At 39.1% G+C, this 25,396-nt stretch overlaps 2 protein-coding genes across 7 annotated transcripts in view; both read left to right on the forward strand.

The window, feature by feature from the left end:
- Positions 1 to 25,396, forward strand: part of CSGALNACT2 (chondroitin sulfate N-acetylgalactosaminyltransferase 2) — a 74,615-nt gene that overhangs the window by 22,518 nt on the left and 26,701 nt on the right. For 2 of the 6 annotated variants that reach the window (XR_009696055.1, XM_061161542.1), the window contains exons 2-7: positions 387 to 1,316; positions 3,359 to 3,575; positions 4,939 to 5,040; positions 8,233 to 8,411; positions 10,014 to 10,108; positions 22,665 to 22,746. Coding sequence is in view for 5 of the 6 variants with exons in the window: in XM_061161542.1 (XP_061017525.1) it covers positions 656 to 1,316; positions 3,359 to 3,575; positions 4,939 to 5,040; positions 8,233 to 8,411; positions 10,014 to 10,108; positions 22,665 to 22,746 (1,336 nt within the window). In the remaining variant the exon portion in view is untranslated. Of the gene's footprint in view, positions 1 to 386; positions 1,317 to 3,358; positions 3,576 to 4,938; positions 5,041 to 5,916; positions 6,009 to 8,232; positions 8,412 to 10,013; positions 10,109 to 14,097; positions 14,232 to 22,664; positions 22,747 to 25,396 lie in introns of those variants that run through there. The other 4 variants (XM_061161545.1, XM_061161544.1, XM_061161546.1 and 1 more) reach the window with 4 other exon arrangements.
- Positions 14,171 to 15,924, forward strand: LOC133070007 (heterogeneous nuclear ribonucleoprotein A1-like). The gene has a single exon (XM_061161550.1). It carries the CDS (start codon positions 14,242 to 14,244, stop codon positions 15,202 to 15,204), a length of 963 nt encoding a protein of 320 aa, XP_061017533.1. The 5' UTR covers positions 14,171 to 14,241; the 3' UTR covers positions 15,205 to 15,924.

The following is a 25,396-nucleotide window of genomic DNA, read 5'->3' on the forward strand; positions in this document are numbered from 1 at the left end:
GAGAATCCCGTGGAGGGAGGAGCCTGGTAGGCTACAGTCCATGGGATCGCAAAAAGTCGGACACAACTGAGCGACTTCACTCACTCACTCACTCAGGGACCGATATAATCTATGTAACACAAAACTATGCTAAACATAATTTTAATGTTTCCGTGATTCATTCAACTTATGGACATGTAGATATTCTAGTTGAAAGTATTACATATATTTTAGTGTTTCAGAAGGTATTTTTCTTAATACTATCCCCCAGCATTAACTGAATATTATATTTTAGTGGCTCTCATGGTGCTCTGCCTATATCACATAGCTAAGTTTACTAAAGCTGTCAACAGTTTGATATACTTAAGGAAACAAAATTCTGATTGTTTCTGATGTGTTTCTTTCAGAAAAATCAACATCCATGGATTTTATCTGACTGTGTAGATCAGGTTTTTTTATTCTGGATATCATGGTAACAGTACAGGAAATATGCATTATTTCTCATGTCTGCAAGTAGTCTTCACTGCTGAAGGAAGCAATTTTTTAAGCTACAGCCAAATTCATTTTGGTACCTTTTATGGAAATCTTGATTTTGTTTTTACTTTTTTATAACCTTTTGCAAAGGGTATGAACAAGCAAAGAGCTCATCTCATTAGGCAAGTCCACATTAATAAGAATGCCTAGAAGAGGGTTGATTCTTCAGACCCGGACCCACTGGCTACTGTTGGGTCTTGCTTTACTCTGCAGTTTGATATTATTTTTATACCTTCTGGAATGTGCCCCCCAGACTGATGGAAATGCATCTCTTCCTGGTATCATTGGGGAAAATTATGGTAAAGAGTATTATCAAGCCCTCCTACAGGAGCAAGAAGAACATTATCAAACCAGAGCAACCAGTCTGAAACGCCAAATTGCCCAACTGAAACAAGAACTACAAGAAATGAGTGAGAAGATGAGATTTTTGCAGGAGAGAAAGAATGCAGGGGCTAATGGCATAGGCTATCAAGGCAACAAAGAACAAGCACCTAGTGATCTTTTAGAGTTTCTTCATTCACAAATTGACAAAGCTGAAGTTAGCATAGGAGCCAAACTACCTAGTGAGTATGGAGTCATTCCCTTTGAAAGTTTTACCTTAATGAAAGTATTCCAGTTGGAAATGGGTCTCACTCGCCATCCTGAGGAAAAGCCAGTTAGAAAAGATAAGCGAGATGAATTGGTTGAAGTTATTGAAGCTGGCTTGGAGGTCATTAATAATCCTGATGAAGATGATGAACAGGAAGATGAGGATGGTCCCCTTGGAGAGAAACTGATATTTAATGAAAATGACTTCATAGAAGGTAATGTGAAAAATGTGTTGGTCCATTAATGTTAGTATGACAAAATTCTGTTATTCTATGCTGATAATTTTCCCTGGGAAATAGAAGAAATCTAAGCTTATATAGCAGAATACTTCCCAAGTTGAAGGGCTCTTAGGGTTGTGTATGTATTTGCATGTATATGTATTTGCATTCATCTCTGAAGTGGTTTTGATGTTCCTTTTTTATATTTTTTTAAATGTATGAACTAAGGCTCAAGATTTAAAAACCATTTGCTAAAGGAAAGAAGAACCTAACTAAGATTAGTGGTTATTCTGTATTTTGAGTGGAGGAGAAACACATGTCAGAACATCAAGGAGGCGTACGTAATTTTGAAAAGCATATTTGGCATTTGGAAAAGTAAAGAAATAAACCCATTTTCTTAATACAGACTGCAGAAAGGGCATAGCATTTTTATATGTCAAGATGGGACATGGCTCAGAAGTTGAGGAGCACTTATATACACTTAAGAAATTTGTGGATTGATGTAATTATAGATTATATCAGGAATAATTATAGACCCCAACCCATCTCCATCTTATACCCCATGTTAGATATTTAATTGTAGGCTTAAAGCTGCTTTGAATACAAACATTTCTTAAAAATTCTCTTTGCTTGATTCTATATGCCACATGTAGTTTTTTGTTTTTTTGACCCCAATCTTCATGGGTGTCACTTGCTATAATATAATACCTTCAGCCTTTGGAGGCCGTCAGCAAGGGCCTTGTGCTTTTCTGGGGCATTTTAGCTATCTTCTCCCTATAGCCATCTCTTTTTACCCCGTTACTTCCTGCAGTTTTTGATGGGTTGTTTCTTTCAAAACTCCTATAGTTTTTCTGCAGGCTCAGCTTTTTATCTTTTCACTCTATGTTTATAGCGTATGGCAGAATTGAAAGCTGCAAAGGAAGTAACTAAGATATGTAAAATGTCTTCATGTCTTCTTAAAAAGAAAGGAACCTATGCCAGTTTTATGTTCTGTAGCTTCTGCTTTTTTTTTTTTTAAATGTAATTCTCCTGGGATTTTGTCACTTACAGGATTTTTCTCTGTTATGGAACATATTTTGTCCCTTGCTTCTCCTCCATTGTGTCACTTCAGAAAAATAATTACTGACAATGATTTAGTAGCTCTTGTTCCTCTTCCAGACTTCAGCTTAGATGTCACTTCTTCTGGGGAGGTCATCACCAACCTACAAGTTTAAGATAGGAGTGTTCCTGTATATTCTTGTAATCTCTATCCTGGGCCCCCTCTCACAGCACTGTCTTAATATACCGCATTGCCCATTTCCTGATTTGTAGTCCCTGTTACACTATAAGCCTTAGGAGGAGTGGGACCAATCTCTTGTTCACCGTTTTATTTCCAGATATTGGCTGACTGACACATCTGTAGGTCTGATCTCTCCTGAGCGTCACACTTAAAAATCAAATTGCCTAATAGACTTCCAGGCTTTTCTCCCAAAGGCATCTCAAATCACCATGTTTAAATTTATATTAATTTTTCTTTGTCTGACTTCATTCTGTCTAGAGTCTGTGTGTTTCCATGTGTATATCACTATATTATTATTTCCTTTTTCTGTCTCCATTGCTAGACGAAACTGGGATCATGTAGCCCTCTTTATACCATTAGTACCTGACACAGATACACTCAATTCATTTTTTGTTACGCTGAACCAAGCAACAGAAGTTTTGACTTTCAGTCTAGAATTTACTATTGCTAGAGGTAATTTCTTTATTTTCATCATTTGGTTTCTGTGTTGATAGATTCTGCTATTAAAAAAAGTCATATGTAAAAAGGAATCATCATCATTTGGAGTAAATTTTATGGATTGAATAATAGAGCAGAATATTTTTTTAACCTTCTTTTAAAGTAGTAGTTTTTACTGGTTGTATCATGGGGATAAAATTTTCACAGATATATAAAAGCTCTACAAGTCTGATTTCACACTTTGGATCATTGAGTACAGTCGTTAGTCGTACTGAATTTATGAACTTTGATATGCATCTTTGTTCCTAATTCTTTCCTTTAGGTTATTATCGCACTGAGAAAGATAAGGGCACACAGTATGAACTATTTTTTAAGAAAGCAGACCTTATGGAATATAGACACGTGACTCTTTTTCGCCCTTTTGGACCTCTCATGAAAGTGAAGAGTGAGATGATTGACATTACTAGATCAGTTATTAATATCATCGTGCCACTTGCTGAAAGAACTGAAGCATTTGCACAGTTTATGCAGAACTTCAGGTAATTCCCGGAGCTTAGTGATTTGGCTAAGTGCTCCTAAAAAAAGAAAAACACATTTCATGCCATTTTATTTAGTTTACCTTCACTGAGTAGGGTTACTTAGAATTGCAGAATAATTTTATAGGCTTTGGGGAACTTTATGTTTTTAATATTCCCTTTATTCTTAAGGCATGTATAGTATATTGTGTTATTGACAATTTGAACTGTGGAGTAAATTGAGGGTGACAACTATTAGGAACTAAATTTGATTACCTTTATAATTGTGTTTTAATTCATTTTAGGACAAGTTGAATTTTTAAAAATAACTATTGAGGCGTAACTTATATACAATAAAATTGACCTATTCCAAGCATACAGGTTTCATGACTTCTGACAAATTTATACATTCTTATAACTGCCTTTCCAATTAAGATATGGAACATTACTGTCTCCCCAGAAAACTCCGCTGAGAACAATTTGAATTTCAAAATTGGAAGAAAAGACAAATATTCAAGTAAAAATGGGAGAATGTTACTCCATCTTGGGAATCAGAGATTGTAATGGTTTTAAAAGCATTTTTTTTAATTATTAAATTTGGATATTTTTATATGCTGAAGTGTTAAAAATTAACAACTACATATTAGAGTTTGTATTTGAGAAAAATTTTGTTTTTTAATTTAATAATTGTCATGTTTTTAATACTTTAATATGATAGTCTTAATTCTCTGTAATCCCAATTTTTGTTCTCATTGGAGTTGTTGGATATGAAAACTAGTTAACACAATTCTGTTGCAGAACATCTCGAAATCATGCTTCCAAATGAGTTTTGCCTTTTTGAAATTTCTTGCTTGAGATCTGATTTCCTAAAGCATTTTTAATTGCCTTTTTGGAATTACCTTCAGATGCTACATTTTTCTTTACAGTTAGTAATCTCAATCATGACAAATATTTATTCCTTGATGATAGGTATAATTTCTCTAATTAGGTAGTCTGAGTACAAAATAAGTTTTGAACTAAAACTTGAGATATTTATTTGATTTTGAACTGATTGAACTTAATTCTTTGAGTAACTTATAGTTTGCTTCTGAAGGCAATACCAAAGCAAAAGTTCCAAAAATGTTTCAAAATATGGCAGCTTCTTGGGCTGCTTACATTGGCTCTCCAAGTGTTGCGTTCATTTAGACATATATGCTGTTACACGTTTGCTGTGATGCCTTTAATAATTCAGCAATATTGCCAGTTTTATATTTCCTTAGCTTCGTGTGATTTTGTTCTAAATGAGTAATGCTTTATTGTTTTCTTGTAAAGCTTCATATGATTGCCTTCTGAATGAGTAGTGCCTTCTATATTTTCCTGAATGAATTTTATTTTTCAACCCTGTCAGGGATGTATGTATTCATCAGGACAAGAGAATTCATCTCACAGTGGTGTATTTTGGTAAAGAAGGACTTTCTAAAGTCAAGTCTATCCTAGAATCTGTCGCAAGGTTGGTGAGCCATGTCCACAATTGAAGTCTTGTATGTATAATAGCAGAAGAATGAGAATTTCAGATACTGAGTGAATTAATAATTTTGAATAGTTGCTGTTGAAAGTTGGCTGAGATGTGAGTGGTGGTGGTAGTTCCTCATTTCACCCCTGAGTTTATTCATGCAACTCTAATGACCCGTCTTCCTTTAACCTCGGCGTGGCATGATTAGGGTGCTGTTACTCTGTGGCCCACTCACCTTCTCTGTATTTGCCTCCATTCACTCTTCATTTCCTTCTTTTGAACTCTTTACTTTTTTCTAAATCTAATCCTTTCACTTTGATATCATCTCCTAAGCTTGTCTCTTACTTGCCACCTTTCTTTCCTTCCATTTTCCTAAGTTCGTTCTCTCCCTGCAAATGATGCTTAGGTCTCCCCTATCCTTCAGAGACCCCCACCTGACTGTGCAGTACCCAGTAACTACCATTAGGTTTCTGTCCTTTCACAACTAAACCTCACAGAACAGTAGTTCTCTAACCAAGCAACTCATGTAGTACCTGGCACATAGTAGGTGCTCAGAGGTTTGAATGAATGAATTAGTCATTCCTTAATACTCCTTTATTAATTCTGTAGCTTCTCTTCCTTTTCATCTCTAAGTTATGGGCCCAGAGTTATGACCTAACTGCCAATTTCAGCCTTTTCTCTGACATCCTCTTTGACTGCTTTCTTACACTTGCTTCCTAACCAGTATTTCCTTCTTGAAACTCTCCTCTGATGTTTGTAAAATGTATATATTTTGTAAATGCAGATATGTTATAATGTAAGATACTAGGTTGATTGTCTTTTCTGACCACATCAACTCTGTATCCTTTACTTGCTTCTTTACCTTTCTGCTAGTTGTGGCCACTCCCTAAGAGTCCAGCTTTGTCCGGCCTTTCTTCTCGAGTCGTTCAACTAACATTCATTGAGTCCCACCGACTATGTTTCAGGTACACTGCTTGGGAGTCTGACTGGGGTGGTTGGGATAGGACTGGGCACAGAGGAGGGAGTGCGCTCCCTATCCCAAAGGGACTCACAGTATTGGGGTATGAAAAACACTGTCTTCTCCGTCCCCTTCGCTAGCTGCTCCTCCTGATGGCCCTCTTTCAGTTCACACTAAGCTCATTCTCATAATGCCTGGGCTTGATGTCTGAGAGCAGCATCTTTCACTCATTCTTTCCCTCTAGTCAGTCAGTTTCTGCGCATTGCCCAGGACCTCTGTTCTGTCCTTTCCTCGCTGCTGCCACCACCTTAACCCAGGTTCCTTTCCCTCCTTACCGTTTTCAGATCACCTACTAAGTGCCAGTGACTAATGTTAGTATCACGGAAGTTGCGTTAATCAAGACTCCTCTGTGGCAAATGATGGAAACTTATTAACTTATTTTTAATTTAGTTGAGGCAAATGGGAGCGTTATTGAAGAATCTTGGATAACTCCCCAGATTAAAGGGATTATTAAAACCAAATTTAATGAAGAATACCAAAACAGCTTTGGTGTCTCAGTGACTGGGGTCAGAGACTTGAATACCATCGAAATTCTCTTATCTTCTTATCTGTTTTTCTCTGCATGTTGACTTCATTCTCCTGTTGCAGATTGGCTCCTTCCACATATGAGGTATATGGCTGTTGGCGGCTCTGGGCTCACATCTTCTCAGCTTTGCTGTCAGAGAGGAAAGAGCTTTCTCCCAGGTCCAGTTGAGAAAATCCCAGAGAAGGACTTTTGCCCAGTCTTGAGCCAGTTACTATAGCCAGGTGGTGTGGGGATATTTTGATTAGCCCAACTTGAGTCTGGCTCCCTGCCCCTAGGAAGTCACTGTGGTTGGTATATTCTATGATTAGTTCCTCCATTTGATCCTGGAGTGAGAGGTGGTGATTGACAGTTTCCTCAAGAGAGGAGAGAGATCTGCAACATGTGGGGTGGAGGGGGATGGGCACTCAGAGTCCACTCCATGCCTTGTTTGAGCCTTGGCATCCATCTCTCCAGTCCCCATTCTATCCTGTTGTAAGAGTAATCTTTTAAAAATGTTCCTTTTTTGATCCAGCTATCCCCTGGTGCAGCAGTTCTCCAGCATCAGTCACCTGGGAGTGACTTGTCACGAGAGAGTTGCAGATTCTTGGCTCCTTCCCTAATATCTGATTCCGTGGTCTGGGGTGGGGCCTGAGAATTTGTGTTTCTAACACGTTCCCAGGCAGATCTGATGCAGTGGGTGCAGTCCCTTGGCTGTGGAAACCACTGCCCTTGTGGAAAAATTCTGACTCCTCCTTGACTTCAGAACATTAACCAAGTTCTTTAACCTCTCCTCAATCTGACCCTATTCTGGTCTTCTCTCATTGTTGCCATTTTTATCCCTGTGTTCCAGTCTGATTTATCAGATTACTGTTCTTTAAAAGGCTTTCTACTTTCTTACCTCCTTGCCTTTGAGAATAATTAATTGAAATGACCTTTACATTCCCCACTGAATTCAGTATTTTAACCAAGGCATAACTTAAATTCTGCTTCTAACGTCTCTTCTAACTACTACAGACACAAGCAGTTTTTTTGAATGAATGAATGATTCATTCAATCAGAAAATACTTATTGAACTCATACCCTATGAGGAGCACTGTGTCCATAGTAATGAACAAAACAAAATCCCTGCTCTCATGGAGCTTACATTCCAGTGGGAGACACTCGAACAGACATGTCTGGTGATACTGAGGGAAACAACGCTGGGCAGAGGGATGAAGATTGAAGCAAAGGGAGGTCAGGGCTGCTTCACGTATGGTGTGAAGGGGCTCCCTCTGATGAGGGCACATTTGAGCAAAGGTCTAACAAATTCGAGAAAAGAATATTCTTTGTATGTATCATTCATGTGGATTGCATTATTTATTACCAGACATTATTATTGTTTTCCCATGTGTATATTTCTTAACCTCCCTAATAGGTTTTTAAGATCCTGAAAGGTAGTGGCCTCTCAACACTTACTAACTTCACATCACTAGCATGTTGCCTCAGATGTGGGCATTTAGTTGAATATCTGTCCCTGATGATACAGACATTCAAAGCTGATGATTTCCCTATATGAATATAGACCCAACATAATAAATACCTGAAGTGTAAAATATTTTTTGTAACTTGTGTTATAGAGTCAACTTCAAGTGGGACTTACCATTTGTTGTATGTGTTTTCCTCATAGTGAGTCTAATTTTCACAATTACACCTTGGTCTCATTGAATGAAGAATTTAATCGTGGACGAGGACTAAACGTGGGTGCCCGAGCCTGGGACAAGGGAGAAGTCTTGATGTTTTTCTGTGATGTCGACATATATTTCTCAGCCGAATTCCTTAACAGCTGCCGATTAAATGCTGAGCCAGGTGCGTAAAATGTTGGTAGGTGAATTGAGTGTGAACTTTTAGAACAGTGTCAGCACATTCCATACTTTGAGTCAAGTTTTTTAAAGTTATATTTGGCGTAATTTAATTGGAATATTAAGTAGGAAATTAAAATTTGCCCCTCTGAAGTTCATACCCCTTATTATTTTGTGGCCAGATTCCAGTGTATACATTAGAATCCAAATAAACAAATGCAAAGAAATAAAAAGTCTTGAAATTGATTAAGGAGGAAGTAGAACGCATCAGAAAAAGCCAAGCAGTGTGATATGTGTAAGTCAGAAGCACTCTTCCTCAGGCAGCTGCTGCCAACACTCATGTGGGCATGAACTCACGAAGAAGTCTAGGTACAGATGGTGCTTGGGCTCCCGACTGTGCATTTTGGGATGACTACTGACTGTACTTTGTTTTATTTGTACATATTTCAAAAATGTTAAGAGCAAATGACTTTTATATATCAGATATTATCCTAATGTGATAAGGAGGTTTTTCTATATTAAAAATTCTCATAATGTATGTTTTTTATATAGAACTACTCAGATCGTGCAGATTATCTTCTTGCGAATCATTTTGGTTAGGGATGGTTGTGAGGAACTCTGAGACCCGGGGGGATAAATGAGAGTTAGATTTACTGTTTTTGCAGCAGATAGCATGAAGGCCAGAATGTGGTAGTTGAAAGAGATGTATTTGCTTAATGTAAAATAAATATTTTATCTAAAGTATTTTATATACATTTTTAAATTGTTTCTTTAATGTAAAAAGAACAATTTGCCTTGGGGAAATTGAGCTCCCCTTCCCTACCTGGGTTTTAATGAAGATGAATGAAGTATGCTGGGGATCTTGTATTAAAAAGACTGCCACATTATTTACAGGGTCCTTTGCAGTTTTTGAGCACTTTTTATTACCATATCTGATTGAAGCCAATTTCAGCAAGGTGTTCTCTGTTGAGGGGAGATGGGCTAGCTAGTTAGCCTTAATGCTCTCTTCGGTGCTATTTGAAAACTAATAACAAGGCCTTTTGAGGGGTCATCGGGTACTTAAAACTCAGTCTTCCCAAGTTTTCCAAATCTTGTTCAGATCTGTCTGCAGTTCTGTATTTTACTTATTCTCTGTAATCCATTGTACGATATCCTCTGGATTCACTGTTTCACAATTCATTTTGAAGGATGGATTTAATAGATGTTTTGGAGTTTCTTGGTGATTGGTTAACCTACATCTGTTACTGTTAATTCAATGAAATAATGATTAATAAATGGTTCACCTCATGAACAGCTAAGAGAATACTTTTGAGCATCTCCTCAGAGTCAAGGGAATAAACATGTCAAAAGGGAATAAAACATCTTTTAGTCTTTTTTCTCTGTTCTTTTGCAGGGTTATAGTTTCATAGCCTGAATTACTGCTACATTGTAAAATCATTATCATGATCATCAACATGAGGTTTTAGTAACCTGAACGTTGATAGAATGCAATATTAATAAAATCATCCTATGTAATAAAAACTTTAACAAAAGTGTAGTAGATATTGCAATAAAGATCAGTGCTTTATTTTATTATTTTTGTGATGTAAATGTATATTTTCATTTATAGGTAAGAAGGTGTTTTACCCTGTGGTGTTCAGTCTTTACAACCCTGCCATCGTTTATGCCAACCTGGATGTGCCCCCACCTGTGGAACAGCAGCTGGTAAGACTCTTACTGTCAGTTATGAAAAGCCTCAAAGATCCTTGCTAGGTTCCTTAATGTTTGTTTCACTAGTAGAAAAAGTTTCCGTTAAAAACTATAGTTACTATAAACACATTTTCATGGTATACCCTCTTCCATAACATGCTTTCATATTTATTATTTCAGAGTTTTGTCATTCTGGCAGGGATGTTGGGGATGGGAGAGAAAAGTTTAGGCTATAGAGAAAAATTCATGTTCTAGATTGTGAAAATTTTCTGGTCATTTCTACCAAATTACTTTTAGTGATACTAAAAATAAAATTTAATTTTAAAACCTTATTGGAAATTAAAACTACTAAATAAGAAGGAATAGTATACTATGGGAAATTACTTAGAAAGTCTTAGAATGGGAATGCCATGTATCAGAACTTAACAGTTACTGACAGTTACACAAGTTTTGGAAAAAAAAGTTAAACTTCTATGGAATAATTCAGATTTACAGAAAAGTTGGAAGAATAGTATAGAGCGTTCCTATACTTCACCCAGTTTCCCCTAATGTTAGCATCTTACATAACCATGGTTCATTTGTCAAAATTAAGAAATTAACATTGGTAAATTACTTCTAACTGCACTGTAGATTTTATTAGGATTTCACCAGTTTTTCTACTACAGTCCTCTTTCTGTTCCAGGATCCGGTCCATAGTACATTGCATTTAGCCTAATCTTTTATTGTTCTTAATAACATTAAGAACAAAAAGGAAACATATAAACTAAGAAGATAATTTAACATGTTTAAAAAATGAAAAATAACTCCAGGAAAGAAGTAAAGATAAAAACAGAAATTAATGAACCAAAAATAATAGGTTACCACACATAGGAGATTATTCTTTATGTGCAGGAAAAAATTAGTCATAAAGTTAGGTGAATTCAGGGTGTAAAAGAAAACACAACATAGGAAATTAGAATAAGAAAACATTACGAGAAATCAACCTCATATAGTCAGTTTTTAAAACTCTAAATAGGAATTGCCTGGTGGTACAGTGGATAAGAATCTGCCTGCTGATTCGGAGAACATGGTTGGATCCCTGCTCCGGATTATTCATGCCTCAGAGCAGCTAAAGCACACGCTGCAGCTGCCGAGCCCGTGTACTGCGGCTGCTAGAATCTGTGCTCCGCAACGAACAGTAACCCTCACTGACGGCAATAAAGAAAGGCCACACACAGCGATGGAGATGCAGCACAGCCAAAAAAAATCTAACAGGAAAAATTTGAAAGTTTATAAAATATTAACATGAACTAAATTCGTTTTAGTATTTTATAAAAGCTCATCTCAGCAGTCTATAAATAAAAGAGGTGGAAGCTCTTCAGAGATTAAGAGCAACTAAAAATATAAGAACAGTTATCAAATAGTTAACCTCCATATATATATATATACATACATATATATATTTCACTGTTGAGTTTTTCCAAACTTTCAAAGAACAGATAATATTAGTACCATGTCATCTGCCTGCCAGGCTCCTCTGTCCATAGGGATTCTCCAGGCAAAATTACTGGAGCACGTTGCCATTTCCTCCTCCAGGGGTTCTTCCCGACCCAGGGATCAAACCCAGGTCTCCCACACTGCAGGCAGATTCTTTACTGTCTGAGCCATCAGGGAAGCCCATCTTCATACCAACCCCTGGTAAAACATGTATACATAGCATACACATACACAGATGTCTACTTTATCTGTAGGACGGTATTAGGAATATAGATAGAGTTAGTCAGTCAGTTCAATCACTCAGTCGTGTCTGACTCTTTGCAACCCCATGAATCGCAACACGCCAGGCCTCCCTGTCCCTCACCAACTCCCGGAGTTTACTCAAACTCATGTCCATCGAGTCAGTGATGCCACCCAGCCATCTCATCTTCTGTCGTCCCCTTCTCCTCCTGCCCCCAATCCCTCCCAGCATCAGGGTCTTTTCCAATGAGTCAACTCTTCGCATGAGGTGGCCTAAGTATTGGAGTTTCAGCTTCAGCATCAGTCCTTCCAATGAACACCCAGGACTGAGCTCCTTTAGGATGGACTGGTTGGATCTCCTTGCAGTCCAAGGGACTCTCAAGAGCCTTCTCCAACACCACAGTTCAAAAGCATCAATTCTTCGGCACTCAGCTTTCTTCACAGTCCAACTCTCACATCCATACATGACCACTGGAAAAACCATAGCCTTGACTAGACAGACCTTTGTTGGCAAAGTAATGTCTCTGCTTTTTAATATGCTGTCTAGGTTGGTCATAACTTTTCTTCCAAGGAATAAGCGTCTTTTAATTTCATGGCTAGAATCACCATCTGCAGTGATCTTGGAGCCCAAAAAAATAAAGTCAGCTACTGTTTCCACTGTCTCCCCATCTATTTCCCATGAGGTGATAGGACCAGATGCCATGATCTTAGTCTTCTGAATGTTGAGCTTTAAGCCAACCTTTTCACTCTCCTCTTCCACTTTCACCAAGAAACTTTTTAGTTCCTCTTCACTTTCTGCCATAAGGGTGGTGTCATCTGCATATCTGAGGTTATTGATATTTCTCCTGGCAATCTTGGTTCCAGCTTGTGCTTCTTCCAGCCCAGCGTTTCTCATGATGTACTCTGCATATAAGGCAATTAAGCAGGGTAACAATATACAGCCTTGACGTACTCCTTTTCCTATTTGGAACCAGTCTGTTGTTCCATGTCCAGTTCTATCTGTTGCTTCCTGACACGGGGTCTGGGCATCCACATCTGCCTTATCTGACACTCTAAATCCTTTGTAGAAATAAATTATTAAAAAATGAAAAGCCATATTAGTATTGGAGAATGAGAGAAGTGCCATTGGGAGATCTAAATTTTGAGAACTTTCTATAAGATGACAATAGTTGTCACAGGATTGGTTACTGGAGGAGAGAGCAGTCTGGAACATATTTAGGAGAACAGTGGCAATGAGGTTGCCTTGCATCCTCTGAGCTCATGGAAGACAGGAGTGGTGGAGTCTGTGTGCTTCTCTGGGAGGTGTGCTGAGCAGCAGGCATCACAGGCATTGACCCACAGGCTGAGGAAATATGTTTGGTCCCTGGAGCTAGAGGTAGGGTAGAGCCCTAAGATTACCGATTGTAGGGTGGATGGGGAGTCCCAGACTCCAAAGGTGAACTGCTGTTGGCACATTCTGTCCAAGACCATGTTTAGCCCCTTCTTCACTGTTACTAGAGATAGACCTTTGTAATCATAGCTAACAACCATGGTTTTTGAACAGTGATTTTTGAAACAAAAATGAGAAGCAACTAACCACAACCAGCCAAACAGTTGAGGAAAACTAACACCATGAAAGAAGACCAAATTTTAATAAATAGAAAAATTGGCACATGAGTATATGAATAGAAATAGAAAACAACTTTAACTTAAATATATCTTTAAGGAAATTAAAGAAAATGTTAATTTCATAAAGTTATTAACATTTGTTACTAAAAATAGAACTTGGAAATCACAAAAATATTGAACTCAATAAATGGGCTGACTAGCAGAATGATCACAGTTGAAATAGATTTGTAAACTAGCAGACAGGCCAACTGGACATATAAAGACCAAGAGGCAGTGTGAGAGAAAAATCAAGATATGGGAAATCAATTCAGAAGCTCTAAGACTGTTAAATAATTGGAGTTCCGAAAGGGAGAGAAAAGAGAGAACAGAGTGAGAAGGAAATAGAAGAAAACATCAAAGAACTAGGGAAAGAGAAGTCTTCTGGCATTTGAGAACAGAAGGGACAATCCTAATAGTTTCCAGAGATGCTCAAAGTAGCAGAATCTAGCTTATCTACAAAGGAATAATAATCAGGTTGGCACTTACAGCCTTTGTGATAATATTGATACTAGAAAATACTAAAACAGTCCCTTGAACATTCTAAAGAAAAATAACTTCAATTATAGAATCCATATTTGACCTATTTGAAAGCGAAGCAGATATTTTTGAACACTGAAGAACTCAGTTTAACTATTTTTCAGAGGCCTTTTCTAATTCAGCAGAATGAAAAATGAACATATTGAAAGAGGAAGACCTAAGAATAAGAGTGGTCAACAAGCTTTTTTTCTGCCTGTGGACGCCACCGAGAAAGCATCGTTGAAGACTTCCCCGCCTCCACTGCCGTCATGTCTAAATCAGAGTCTCCCAAAGAGCCCGAACAGCTGCGGAAGCTCTTCATCGGAGGATTGAGCTTTGAAACAACTGATGAAAGTCTGAGGAGCCATTTTGAGCAATGGGGAACGCTCACAGACTGTGTGGTAATGAGGGATCCAAACACCAAGCGCTCCAGAGGCTTCGGGTTTGTCACATACGCCACGGTGGAGGAGGTGGATGCGGCCATGAATGCAAGGCCACACAAGGTGGACGGAAGAGTTGTGGAACCAAAGAGGGCCGTGTCAAGAGAAGATTCTCAAAGACCTGGTGCCCACTTAACTGTGAAAAAGATTTTTGTTGGTGGCATTAAAGAAGACACTAAAGAACATCACCTGAGAGATTATTTTGAACAGTATGGAAAAATTGAAGTAATTGAAATCATGACTGATCGAGGCAGTGGCAAAAAGAGAGGCTTTGCTTTTGTAACCTTTGATGACCATGACTCTGTAGACAAAATTGTCATTCAGAAATACCACACTGTGAATGGCCACAACTGTGAAGTGAGAAAAGCCCTGTCTAAGCAAGAGATGGCTAGTGCTTCATCCAGCCAGAGAGGTCGAAGTGGTTCTGGAAACTTTGGTGGTGGTCGTGGAGGTGGTTTTGGTGGGAATGACAACTTTGGTCGTGGAGGAAACTTCAGTGGTCGAGGTGGCTTTGGTGGCAGCCGTGGTGGTGGCGGATATGGTGGCAGTGGGGATGGATATAATGGATTTGGTAATGACGGAAGCAATTTTGGAGGTGGTGGAAGCTACAATGATTTTGGCAATTACAACAATCAGTCTTCAAATTTTGGACCCATGAAAGGAGGAAACTTTGGAGGCAGAAGTTCTGGCCCCTATGGTGGTGGAGGCCAATACTTTGCCAAACCACGAAACCAAGGTGGCTATGGTGGTTCCAGCAGCAGCAGTAGCTATGGCAGTGGCAGAAGGTTTTAATTACTGGCAGGAAACAAAGCTTAGCAGGAGAGGAGAGCCAGAGAAGTGACAGGGAAGCTACAGGTTACAACAGATTTGTGAACTCAGCCAAGCACAGTGGTGGCAGGGCCTGGCTGCTACAAAGAAGACATGTTTTAGACAATACTCATGTGTATGGGCAAAAAACTCGAGGACTGTACTTGTGACTAATTGTATAACAGGTTATTTTAGTTTCTGTTCTGTGGAAAGTGTAAAGCATTCCAACAAAGGGTTTTAATATAGATTTTTTTTTTTGCACCCATGCTGTTGATTGCTAAATGTAATAGTCTGATCATGACGCTGAATAAATGTCTTTTTTTTTTTTTTTTTAATGTGCTGTGTAAAGTTAGTCTACTCTGAAGCCATTTTGGTAAACTACCCCAACAGTGTGAAGTTAGAATTCCTTCAGGGTGATGCCAGGTTCCATTTGAAATTTATTTACAACTTGCTTGGTGGAGAAGCTGTTGTCTTCAGAACCTTGGTGTAGTTGAACTGACAGTTACTGTGTTGTGACCTGGAGTTCACCATTAAAAGGGTCACGCATGCAAAGTCATGGAGGGGTTTGTTTTTTTTTTTTTTTGGTTATTAATGATTGTTGGCACATCCTATGCAATATATCTAAATTGAATTATGGTACCAGATAAAAGTTATAGATGGGAATGAAGCTTGTGTATCATCCATTATCATGTGTAATCAATAAAAGATTTAATACCCTCTTGGAAAAAAAAAAAAAGAGTGGTCAACAACAATAAGAACCCAGTAAAACTTCTTTAATTAATTTCTTTAAATAGTTGATGAAACACATAATAAAAAAAGTTAAAAAGCAATTTAGGATTAAAAAGTCAAAAGGTATATACATGGTATACATATGTGTATTACCTAACTCTGTCCCAAGATACCTAGAAGCAGTGACATCCTTAGAGTAATAACCATGCCCGGCTCCCAGATCTTAGTGCTGAGATGGGTAATAGAGGAGCCCAGAACATCTTGTAGCTCTAGAAAAAAAGATGATGGTATATGTCAGAGGGATGTAAGACCCTGAAAGAGCTCCTAGTGGCAAAGCTGGAACAATTTGAGCAACAAACTAGTACTGGATTATAACACCAGCATAAAATAAATATCATGAGTCCATTACTGATATGAATAACTTTGTGAGTGAATAAGGAGATAAATAATAATAATAAATGACAGATTGATGGGTTGATTAGATTAGATGGGGAAAAAGGAACAGATCTTCCCACAGAATTTTAAAGAACTCTTGTAGGTACTTCCTTTTCCACAAGGTGGAGCTAGGTGACTCACTTCCAAAGAAACAAGTAAGAAAAAAAGAAAACTTTTTTTTCTTAACTTTTCAACAGAGAAACCTGGCAGGCACCACCTTAAACTAAATAATGAAGGTTAACATCACTAATGTTGTACCCCCCACATATGATGTAACAAGAAGGGCTTGTCACCCCTGTGGTCTTTCTTCCAAAAACCTATTCAGTTCAGTTCAGTTCAGTTGCTCAGTTGTGTCTGACTCTTTGCGACCCCATGAATTGCAGCACACTAGGCCTCCCCGTCCATCACCAACTCCCGGAGTCTACTCAAACTCATGTACATCAAAAACCTATAACCCCAGCCTAAATCATGAGAAAAACTTCAGACAAACCCAAATTGAGGGACATCCTATTAAATACCTGACCATTACTCCACCAAACTGTCAAGATCATCAAAAAGAAGACTGAGAGGCACTCACAGTTTCTCAGGAGACTAAGGAGACAACATCAAATGTACTGTGCCCTGGACAGATCCTAGAATAGAAAAAAGAACATTAAAGGAAAAACTGGTAGAATTCAAATAAAGAAAAAAACTGATGGAATCCAAATAAAGTCTGGAGTGAGTTAGTAGTAATGTATCAATATTGGTTTCTTAGTTTTGATAAATGTACCACAACAGTGTAAGATCATAACTTTTAAAGGAAGCTGAAACTACATGAGAAATATATGGGAACTCCTTATTATGTTGTAACTTTTCTGTAAACCTGAAATTGTTTCAAAATTTAAAAATCTAAAAATTTTACTTGAAAAACAAACCAAAAGAAATGCAAAATGGACTCAACCTATAAGAATGAAGAGCTAATATTCTTGTCTGGTTTGAGAGAATGTGGACAAAGAATGTTTTGAAGTAGATACATTCTAGATGTTGTATAGAAAAATAAGTTTAAGTGCTTCCACTTCAAATTCTAGTTTCACCACTTTGTAACCATTGCAAGTTATTTAACCTATTTAAGCTTCATTCTCCTTAAAAAGCATAAGACATAAGTTTGCTGTCTATAATATTTAAAGATACATTAGAAAGTAAATAGGAAATACACCAAACAGAAAAAAATAGGTAAAAGACATCTGACAATAATTCATAATAAACAGTTTGATATAGTCATTCTTCACAAGAATGAGTTAAAACAACAGGTGATGATTTTTTCTGCTGTTAAATCGCTTTTTTAAAAAAACAGTCACATGAGTGAGGCTGGCAGGATAGGGGGTCTCTTCCATCCCTGCAGTGGTGTGGGAATGCAGGTGCACTTTCTGGTTTGAGAGTTGTCAGGTAAGTTCATCCCTCTGATCCAGTAATTTCCATGGCAGGAGTCTCTCCTGAGGAAATAATCAGAGGTGTAGAGTAGCAATATGCAGAACTTTGACAACATTCAAGTCAAGTAGAACTCTAATAATAAAATGAAAGGTTGAATTATAGAATATACTGTGGTGAATGTTATGTGTCAAGAGGACATTGTTCATGAAATGGAAATAAATACAACTGCATAAATGTAGAAGTAAATGTAAGGTTAAAAAATGGAAGATGGTGTATATATATTTTAGATATTTTAATACTATAATATCTAGTATTTTTATGTACATTTTTCTTCGTGCAAGGTACTGTTCTGTTTTTTGTTGTTGTTGTTCTGTTTTTTATACATGTTAATTCATTTAATCCTGTAACAGTCTCTCAGGTAGGCACTATTATTACCCATATTTTTTAAATGAAGAGAGAGCTAGGCGTGAATGGGTGCCCCTCCCCCAGTGCACAGCTCGCCACGGTGGCGCCAGGAGCCCGGGCAGTGTTGGCTTCATAGTCTCCACTCTGTTATATTAATTCATTAAATAGTGAGTGTCCATTCTGTGCCAGCCATTATTCACCACTGGAACCCCAAGATCCATACAAATGTGGTTATTATTCATAAGAATCTTTAGTCTTGCAGGAAGAGACAGAAAATAAAATCAGTTAGCAAGTAACCAGCCGATAATTAAAAGAGGCTGAGTTGTGAAGAATGATGAGATCATTTCTGTGCTGTTTGGTCAGAAAGGCCTCTCTGAGATGAGGCTTTTGGAGGGCCATCTGAATGACAGGAAGGAACCTGCTGCACAGTGACTGGGGAAGGCGGTTCCAGACAGAAAGATAGCTGGTGGATTTCCTAAGGTGACTGGAGAACAGTGGGTGAGGGAGCACAAAGGCCAGGTCATGGAGAGCCTGTTTATACCCCTGTGAGAGGTTTGAATTTATGCTAAGGGTGATAGACAGCCTTGGGAGCTTTGATTCTGTGGAGAATGAATTGTATGTGTCTCCAGCTGCAAGTAGCCAGTTAGGCTTTTGCAGTAGATCGAGGAGGTGCTGTGGCTTGGGCAAGGGTGGAAACTGTAGAGAGAGGTTTAGGTATGATTCAGAAATAGCACTTGCTGTTGGGGTAGAATGTGGGGAGTGAGGGAGAGACAGGAGTTGCAAGAGGAGAGAACAGGACGTCGGTTTGAGCATGGTAGGTGCATCTTGCTTATTAGTGGCCTGAGGGGACGTGTCAGGGTTGCCAGGGGATTCATGAACCTGTTGTTCGTGAGGGGCTGAGAGCTGGAGATGTAGCTTATGTGTGGATAGCTGCATCCCCCACTTGCTTAGGAGAAAAATAAGAGTAAAAACAAAATGCAGTAAAATATTAACAATCAGGGATTATGGATAGTGTGAGTTTCCTTCTACTTTCCTCCATGAAAATGTGCCGATTTAAAAATCAAAGCCAATGACTCTTTCCCCCAAGTCTGATAATATTTGAAGAACTTTCATAATATTTATTAAATCAGAATTGGCATAGGGTAGAAATGTCAGAGTAGATGTTTTAATACTTTGCACCAGGATTATATGTATTATATATTTTTTGACTGAAGAGATAAGAATATTAGAGCCTAATCTTGGTTTTGCCACAGAAGTCATACCTCTGTAAGTTTGTTTATTCGTTTAAATATTTATTGAAAGCCTATCCTGTGCCTTGCATTGTTCCAGGTGCTAGAGATATAGAATTGATTAAAATTAGCAAAAGGTCCGGCCCTCAGGAAGTTTTACATTCTACTAGAAGCAGGAGAGAAGCTGCCTTCTCCCCTGCAACCTCCCAAATGGAATAGGAAAGTTTGTGTTTCATTTATTAGCTCCTACTTGAGCCAGATCCTCAGTACTGCCTGGGTCATTCTATTTTCCAGTTTGTTCTCTCATTCTGCACAGCAGCTTTTTCAGACTGTCCCCTGAAACTCTCAACTCCCCTAACTCTTCTCTGCCTCTGCAGACCTGTATATTTTTGTGTTCCTGCTATCCGTAAGAATTTCCACATGGTTGCCCTATAGATCACTCAAATTCATTATGTCCAGAACGTTGCTCCACATCATTACTCCTGGGCTGACCCTTTCCTGGTGCTCCCACTCTTGGGGGAGATAACCGCCACGTACCCTTTGTCAGGACAGCAGTCTGCGGTCTGACCTCCTGCCTAATTTTGTAGGGCCCAGGAGTTAAGAATGGTTGAAAAATATTTTCAAAAGGATAATATTTCATGACATGAAAATTTCATGAAATTCAAATTTCAGTGGCCTTAAAGTGTTTTGGAACATAGCATGTTTCTTTAACTGTTGTTGATGACTGCTTTCACTCTACACTGGCAAAGTTGAGACAGATTCTGTGTTCTTCAGAGCCTAAAATATTTACTATCTAGTTTTTATCAAAGTTTCCTGAGACCTGCTCTACATTCATGGGCACTGATACATCTGACTGAAGTGTTTAGACGCATCATTTTTCACCCATAGCGCTCTCTCCCACCTCAGGCCTTTGCACAAACTGTTGTCTTGCCTGAAACTCTGTCCCAGCATATCTTCTTTTACTTGATTAACTCTTGCTTCTCTCTCAGATCCCAGCTCTCACTTCATTTCTTGAGAAAGCCATCTCAGAATGCTGCACTTTGGGTGAGGGATCAGTCTCTCCTTTCTGTCACCCTCCTCACAGCCATATCCTCACTTCCCTCCATACCTGACTAGACTCTATGGTCAGTCATGAGCCACAGCCTCTTCTCTGCTATACATTCACCTCCTTCATCCCTCACTTCTTCCAGTGTTTTCTCTTATAACCCCAGCCTAGTTAAGGACACCTCTGTCAACCAGGCTGCAGAGCAGCAGAAGGTAGAGAATGAGAAACACACTCCCACTGCACAGAACAACTTTAAATACTTGACCACAGGCCTCTGGTTCTCAGGCTGCCTCTAGTCCCCTTACTCTTTGTCCTCCAGTCCAGCCGCACTGTCCTACGCCTCCCAACAACCCTCACCACTTCTCACTCCATGTATCCTGCTTCCTGTTTCACTTAGGAAGGAGTAGCAGTCAAGCGTTCACTTCCTTATTCTCCTGTCATGAGACCATGGGCCTCACTGGCCCTGTCACATCCTCAGCCTCTCTCTCCAGTCCCAGTGGAGGAACTCCCCACATCCCTTCCTAAGGCCAGCTCATCCTTCTGTAGTGAACTGGATGTCTCATTCCTGATGTCTAAACAAGGACATCCCTCCAGCTTTTTTCACTCTCTCGTGTCCTAACATTTTGCCTCTTCTGGATCATCGTCATTAGCCTACAAAAAATACTGTAATACCAGTTAGGTCTGAAAAATGTAATAGCTCTTTCTTGACCTGGAACCACATTCTTCTTGCCCTTGTTTTCTGAGCTCTTGCCACAGTTGTTTCTTTACTGTCGAACACTCCAAATGTGCTCCTACCTCAGAGCCATGGTACATGCTCCTGGAATGATCTCCAGATATTTGCATAGTTCACTCCCTGATTTCACTAGGGTCCCTGCCCAAACTTTACCTCCTCGGGCCTTTTGTGGCTGTTATATCTAAAATAGGCTTTCTGTTTTGCTCTCTCTTTGGCCTACGGCATCTTTCTTCCTAACATGTGTCACCACCTGAGACCTATATTTATTTATTTGCTATTTTCCCATCAAAACGGAGGCTCTGTGGCAGCAGGGACTCCTGTCACCTCTGTTCATGGCTGGGTCCCCACTGAATTGTGAATTTTAAAAGGCGGTCTATCAAGCTTCAACTTTTACTTGATTCTACATGCCCAATATCACCAAAGCCCTGATTTTTTTCTTTCTCTGCTTGGACTTCAGTGGTGACTATTCCATTTTAAAGGTGGTTTCCCTCGTGGTGGGAAAAAACTGCAGCAGTTCCAGACTTCATATTTATACCCTATGCGAGAGGCTGATAAACTTACTCTGTAAAGAGCCACATAGGAAATATTTTAGGTTTTGCGGGCCATAAATCCCTGTTGCAACTATTCACCTCTGCATTGTACCATGAAAACACCCAAAGACAATTCATAAACAAATGAGTGTGCCTGTGTTACAGTAAAATGATGTTCAAAGCCAGTAGCCAGCCAGATGTAGCCCGGAGGCTATAGTTTGCTTACTCCTGTCCTGTACCATCCAAAGGGAGCAAGTGTCTTTTCTGGTATCTCTCTCAGAAGAATGAGGGGGCTCTCTGTTTTCCAAAGTTCCCAACAAGCGTCTTATTTTAGCATGTTGGCCTGAACATTATCTAGTGCCTGTTAGTGAAGTAGTTCGTGAATGAGTGGGATGAAACTGTCTCACTGGTGGAGAGTGCTCACAGTCCTGTCTGATGCTGCTAGTGGAAGGAGCATCCCTGAAGCTCATGGGCTGCCAGGTAATTACTGAGCAAAACTGTACACAGTTAGGAATGGGGGTAGGGGAATGGATGCTGGCCATGCATCAAATGAGGTCTGCTGTGGAGAAGTGATTGGTGTATTACAGTATGTGCTTACGCCACTGGTGTCCTCCTCTAATGTAAGCCCCCTGAGGTCAAGCATCACACTCTTTGATTATTAGTAACCTCAGCTCGAACCTTGTACAAGACTTGAATCAGATTAAGTTGAAGGCGGTTAAGAATCCTATGCTCATGGGGATTACTATACTTTTGTTGGTTTTTATAAGGATTTAATAATATAAAGCCATGTGATCCCATTATCAGTCACATAAATGATTCCTTTTTTACAGAAAAAATTATTTGAAAAATATTTTAATTTGTTTCATCGTTGATTGAAACTGCTTCTGGTTTTTGAGGGATTAAATTGAGTTTTGTCTTTTAAACTTAAGGTTCACAAAAAGGATTCTGGCTTTTGGCGAGATTTTGGATTTGGAATGACTTGTCAGTACCAATCAGATTTCCTGACCATTGGTAAGTATACCTTACGTTTAAGAATAGGACTTTAGGTGTTTACTATAATATCTTAAGACGTTTTTCTAAAGGTCTCAGATTTAAATATTTTCCTAAGAAATTTTGAATATCTGAGATTGGCTGAAGAGTCTGGAAATATGAAAGACAAAATAAGTTTATTTTATTAGAGTCTATGACTAGAAAAATGAGGTCATAAAGATAAAATAGCCATGTTTGCAGTTGTTTCTAGTACTGTAACAAAAGATCTGTACCTAACTTTGGTGTTGTAATCACAGATGGCTAGAAGTAATGTTCAGTTGTCTAGCTCAAGAGCTTTCATATTTTTTTATTTAGAGAGAAAACCACCTTTATTTGTCTTTTGAACATAATGCAGAATTTCAGTATTTAAAACAAATGGGGGGAAAAAATCTCCTCTCTCTAACTCTGGTTGTAGTTGGAATAAGGGACTTGGAATCACTGGCTTAGTCATCCACTCCCCTAAAGCAAGTTGACCATGAAGAATCTGATCTAAGCTACCTGGCCCACCCCACCGTCAGTCTTACCTAGCAAAAATAAAGCACCAGAGCATAGTGTAAGGAAGCAAGCTGAAACCTGACTTATTCATTCCATGTTTCCTGATTCACTCAGGAGCTCCCTTTCCACTGCATGTTGTTGTTGTTCAGTAGCTGAGTCATCTCCGACTCTGCATCCCGGTGGACTATAGCATGCCAGGCTTCCCTCTCCCTCACCATCTCCCGGAGTTTGCCCGAGTTCACATCCATTGACTTGGTGATGCCATCCAGCCATCTCATCCTCTGGCACCCTCTTCTCCTTCTGCCTTCAATCTTTCCCAGCATCAGGGTCTTTTCCAGTGAGTTGGCTGCTCACATCAGGTGGCCAAAATATTGGAGCTTCAGCTTCAGCATCAGTCCTTCCAGTGAGTGAGTATTCAGGGTTGATTTCCTTTAAGATTAACTAGTTTGATCTCCTTGCTGTCCAAGGGACTCTCAAGAGTCTTTTCCAGCACCACAGTTCGAAAGCATCAATTCTTTGGCACTCTGCGTTCTTTATGGTTCAGCTCTCACAACCATATGTGACCACTGGAAAGACTATATGGACCTTTGTCAGCAAAGTGATGTCTTTACTTTTTAACATACTGTCTAGGTTTGTCATAGCCTTCCTGCCAAGAAGCAGTTGTCTTCTAATTTCATGGCTGCAGTAATCATCCACATTGACTTTAGAGCCCAATAAGAAATCTGTCACTGCTCCCGCATTTTCCCCTTCTATTTGCCATGAAGTGATGGGGCTGGATGCTATGATCTTAGTTTTTTTAATATTTAGTTTTAAACTGACTTTTTCACTGTCCTCCTTAACCCTCATCAAGAGGTACTTTAGTTCTGCTTCAGTTTCTGCCGTTAGAGTGGTATCATCTGCATATCTGAGTTTGTTGATACTTCTTCCAGCAGTCTTGATTCCAGCTTGTAACTCATCCAGCCCAGCATTTCTCATGATGTGCTCTGTGTATAAGTTAAGTAAGCAGGGTGACAATAAACAGCCTTGTCATACTCCTTTTGCAGTCCTGCACCAATCAGTTGTTCCATACAGAATTCTAACTGTTGCTTCTTGACTGGCGTACAGGTTTCTTAGGAGACAGGTAAGATGATCTGGTATTCCCATCTCTTTAAAAAGTTTTCCACAGTTCGTTAATGATCCACACAGTCAAAGGCTTTAGCATAGTCAATGAAACAGAGATATATGTTTTTCTGGAATTCCCTTGCTTTCTCTATGTTGCAGCAAATGTGGGCAATTTGGTCTCTGGTTCCTCTGCCTTTTCTAAACCCAGTTTGGATGTCTGAAATTTCTCGTTCACATAATGCTAAAGCCTAGCTTGAAGGATTTTGAGCATGACCTTACTAGCGTAGGAGATGAGTGCAGTTGTCCAGTGGTCTGAACAGTCTTTAGTACTTCCCTTCTTGGGAATTGGGATGAGAATTGACCTTTTCCAATCCTGTGGCCACTGCTGGGTTTTCCAAATTTGCTGACATATTGAGTGCAGCACTTTGATAGCATCATTTAGGATTTTAAATAGCTCTGCTGGAATTCCATCACCTGCACTAGCTTTATTGACAGCAGTGCTTCCTAAGGCCTACTTGACTTCACACTCCAGAATGTCTGGCTCTGGGTGTGTGACCACACCATCATGGTTATTGATGTCATTAAGATCTTTTTTATACAGTGATTCTATGTATTATTTCTCTTTTTGGTCTCTTCTACTTCTAATAGGTCTTTACTGTTTCTGTCCTTTATTGTTCCCATCTTTGGATGAAATGTTCCTTTGATATTTCCAGTTTTCTTGACAAGATCTCTAGTCCTTTCCCTTCTGTTGTTTTCCTCTATTTCTTTGCATTGTTCATTGAAGAAGGCCTTCTTGTCTCTCCTTGCTTTTCTCTGGAACTCTACGTTTAGTTGGGTGTACCTTTCCCTTTCTTCCTTGCTTTTCACTTCTCTTCTCTTCTTCAGCTATTTGTAAAGCCTCCTCAGACAACCACTTTGCCTTCTTGCTTTTCTTTTTCTTTGGGGTGGTTTTGTTCACTGCCTCCTGTGCAATATTACAGAGGCAGTGTGCAATATCCATAGTTCTTCAGGCACTCTGTTTATTAGATCTAATCCC

The sequence above is a fragment of the Dama dama genome, chromosome 15 (genome assembly GCF_033118175.1).
Source record: "Dama dama isolate Ldn47 chromosome 15, ASM3311817v1, whole genome shotgun sequence".
In the NCBI taxonomy this organism is placed as follows: Eukaryota; Metazoa; Chordata; class Mammalia; order Artiodactyla; family Cervidae; genus Dama; species Dama dama.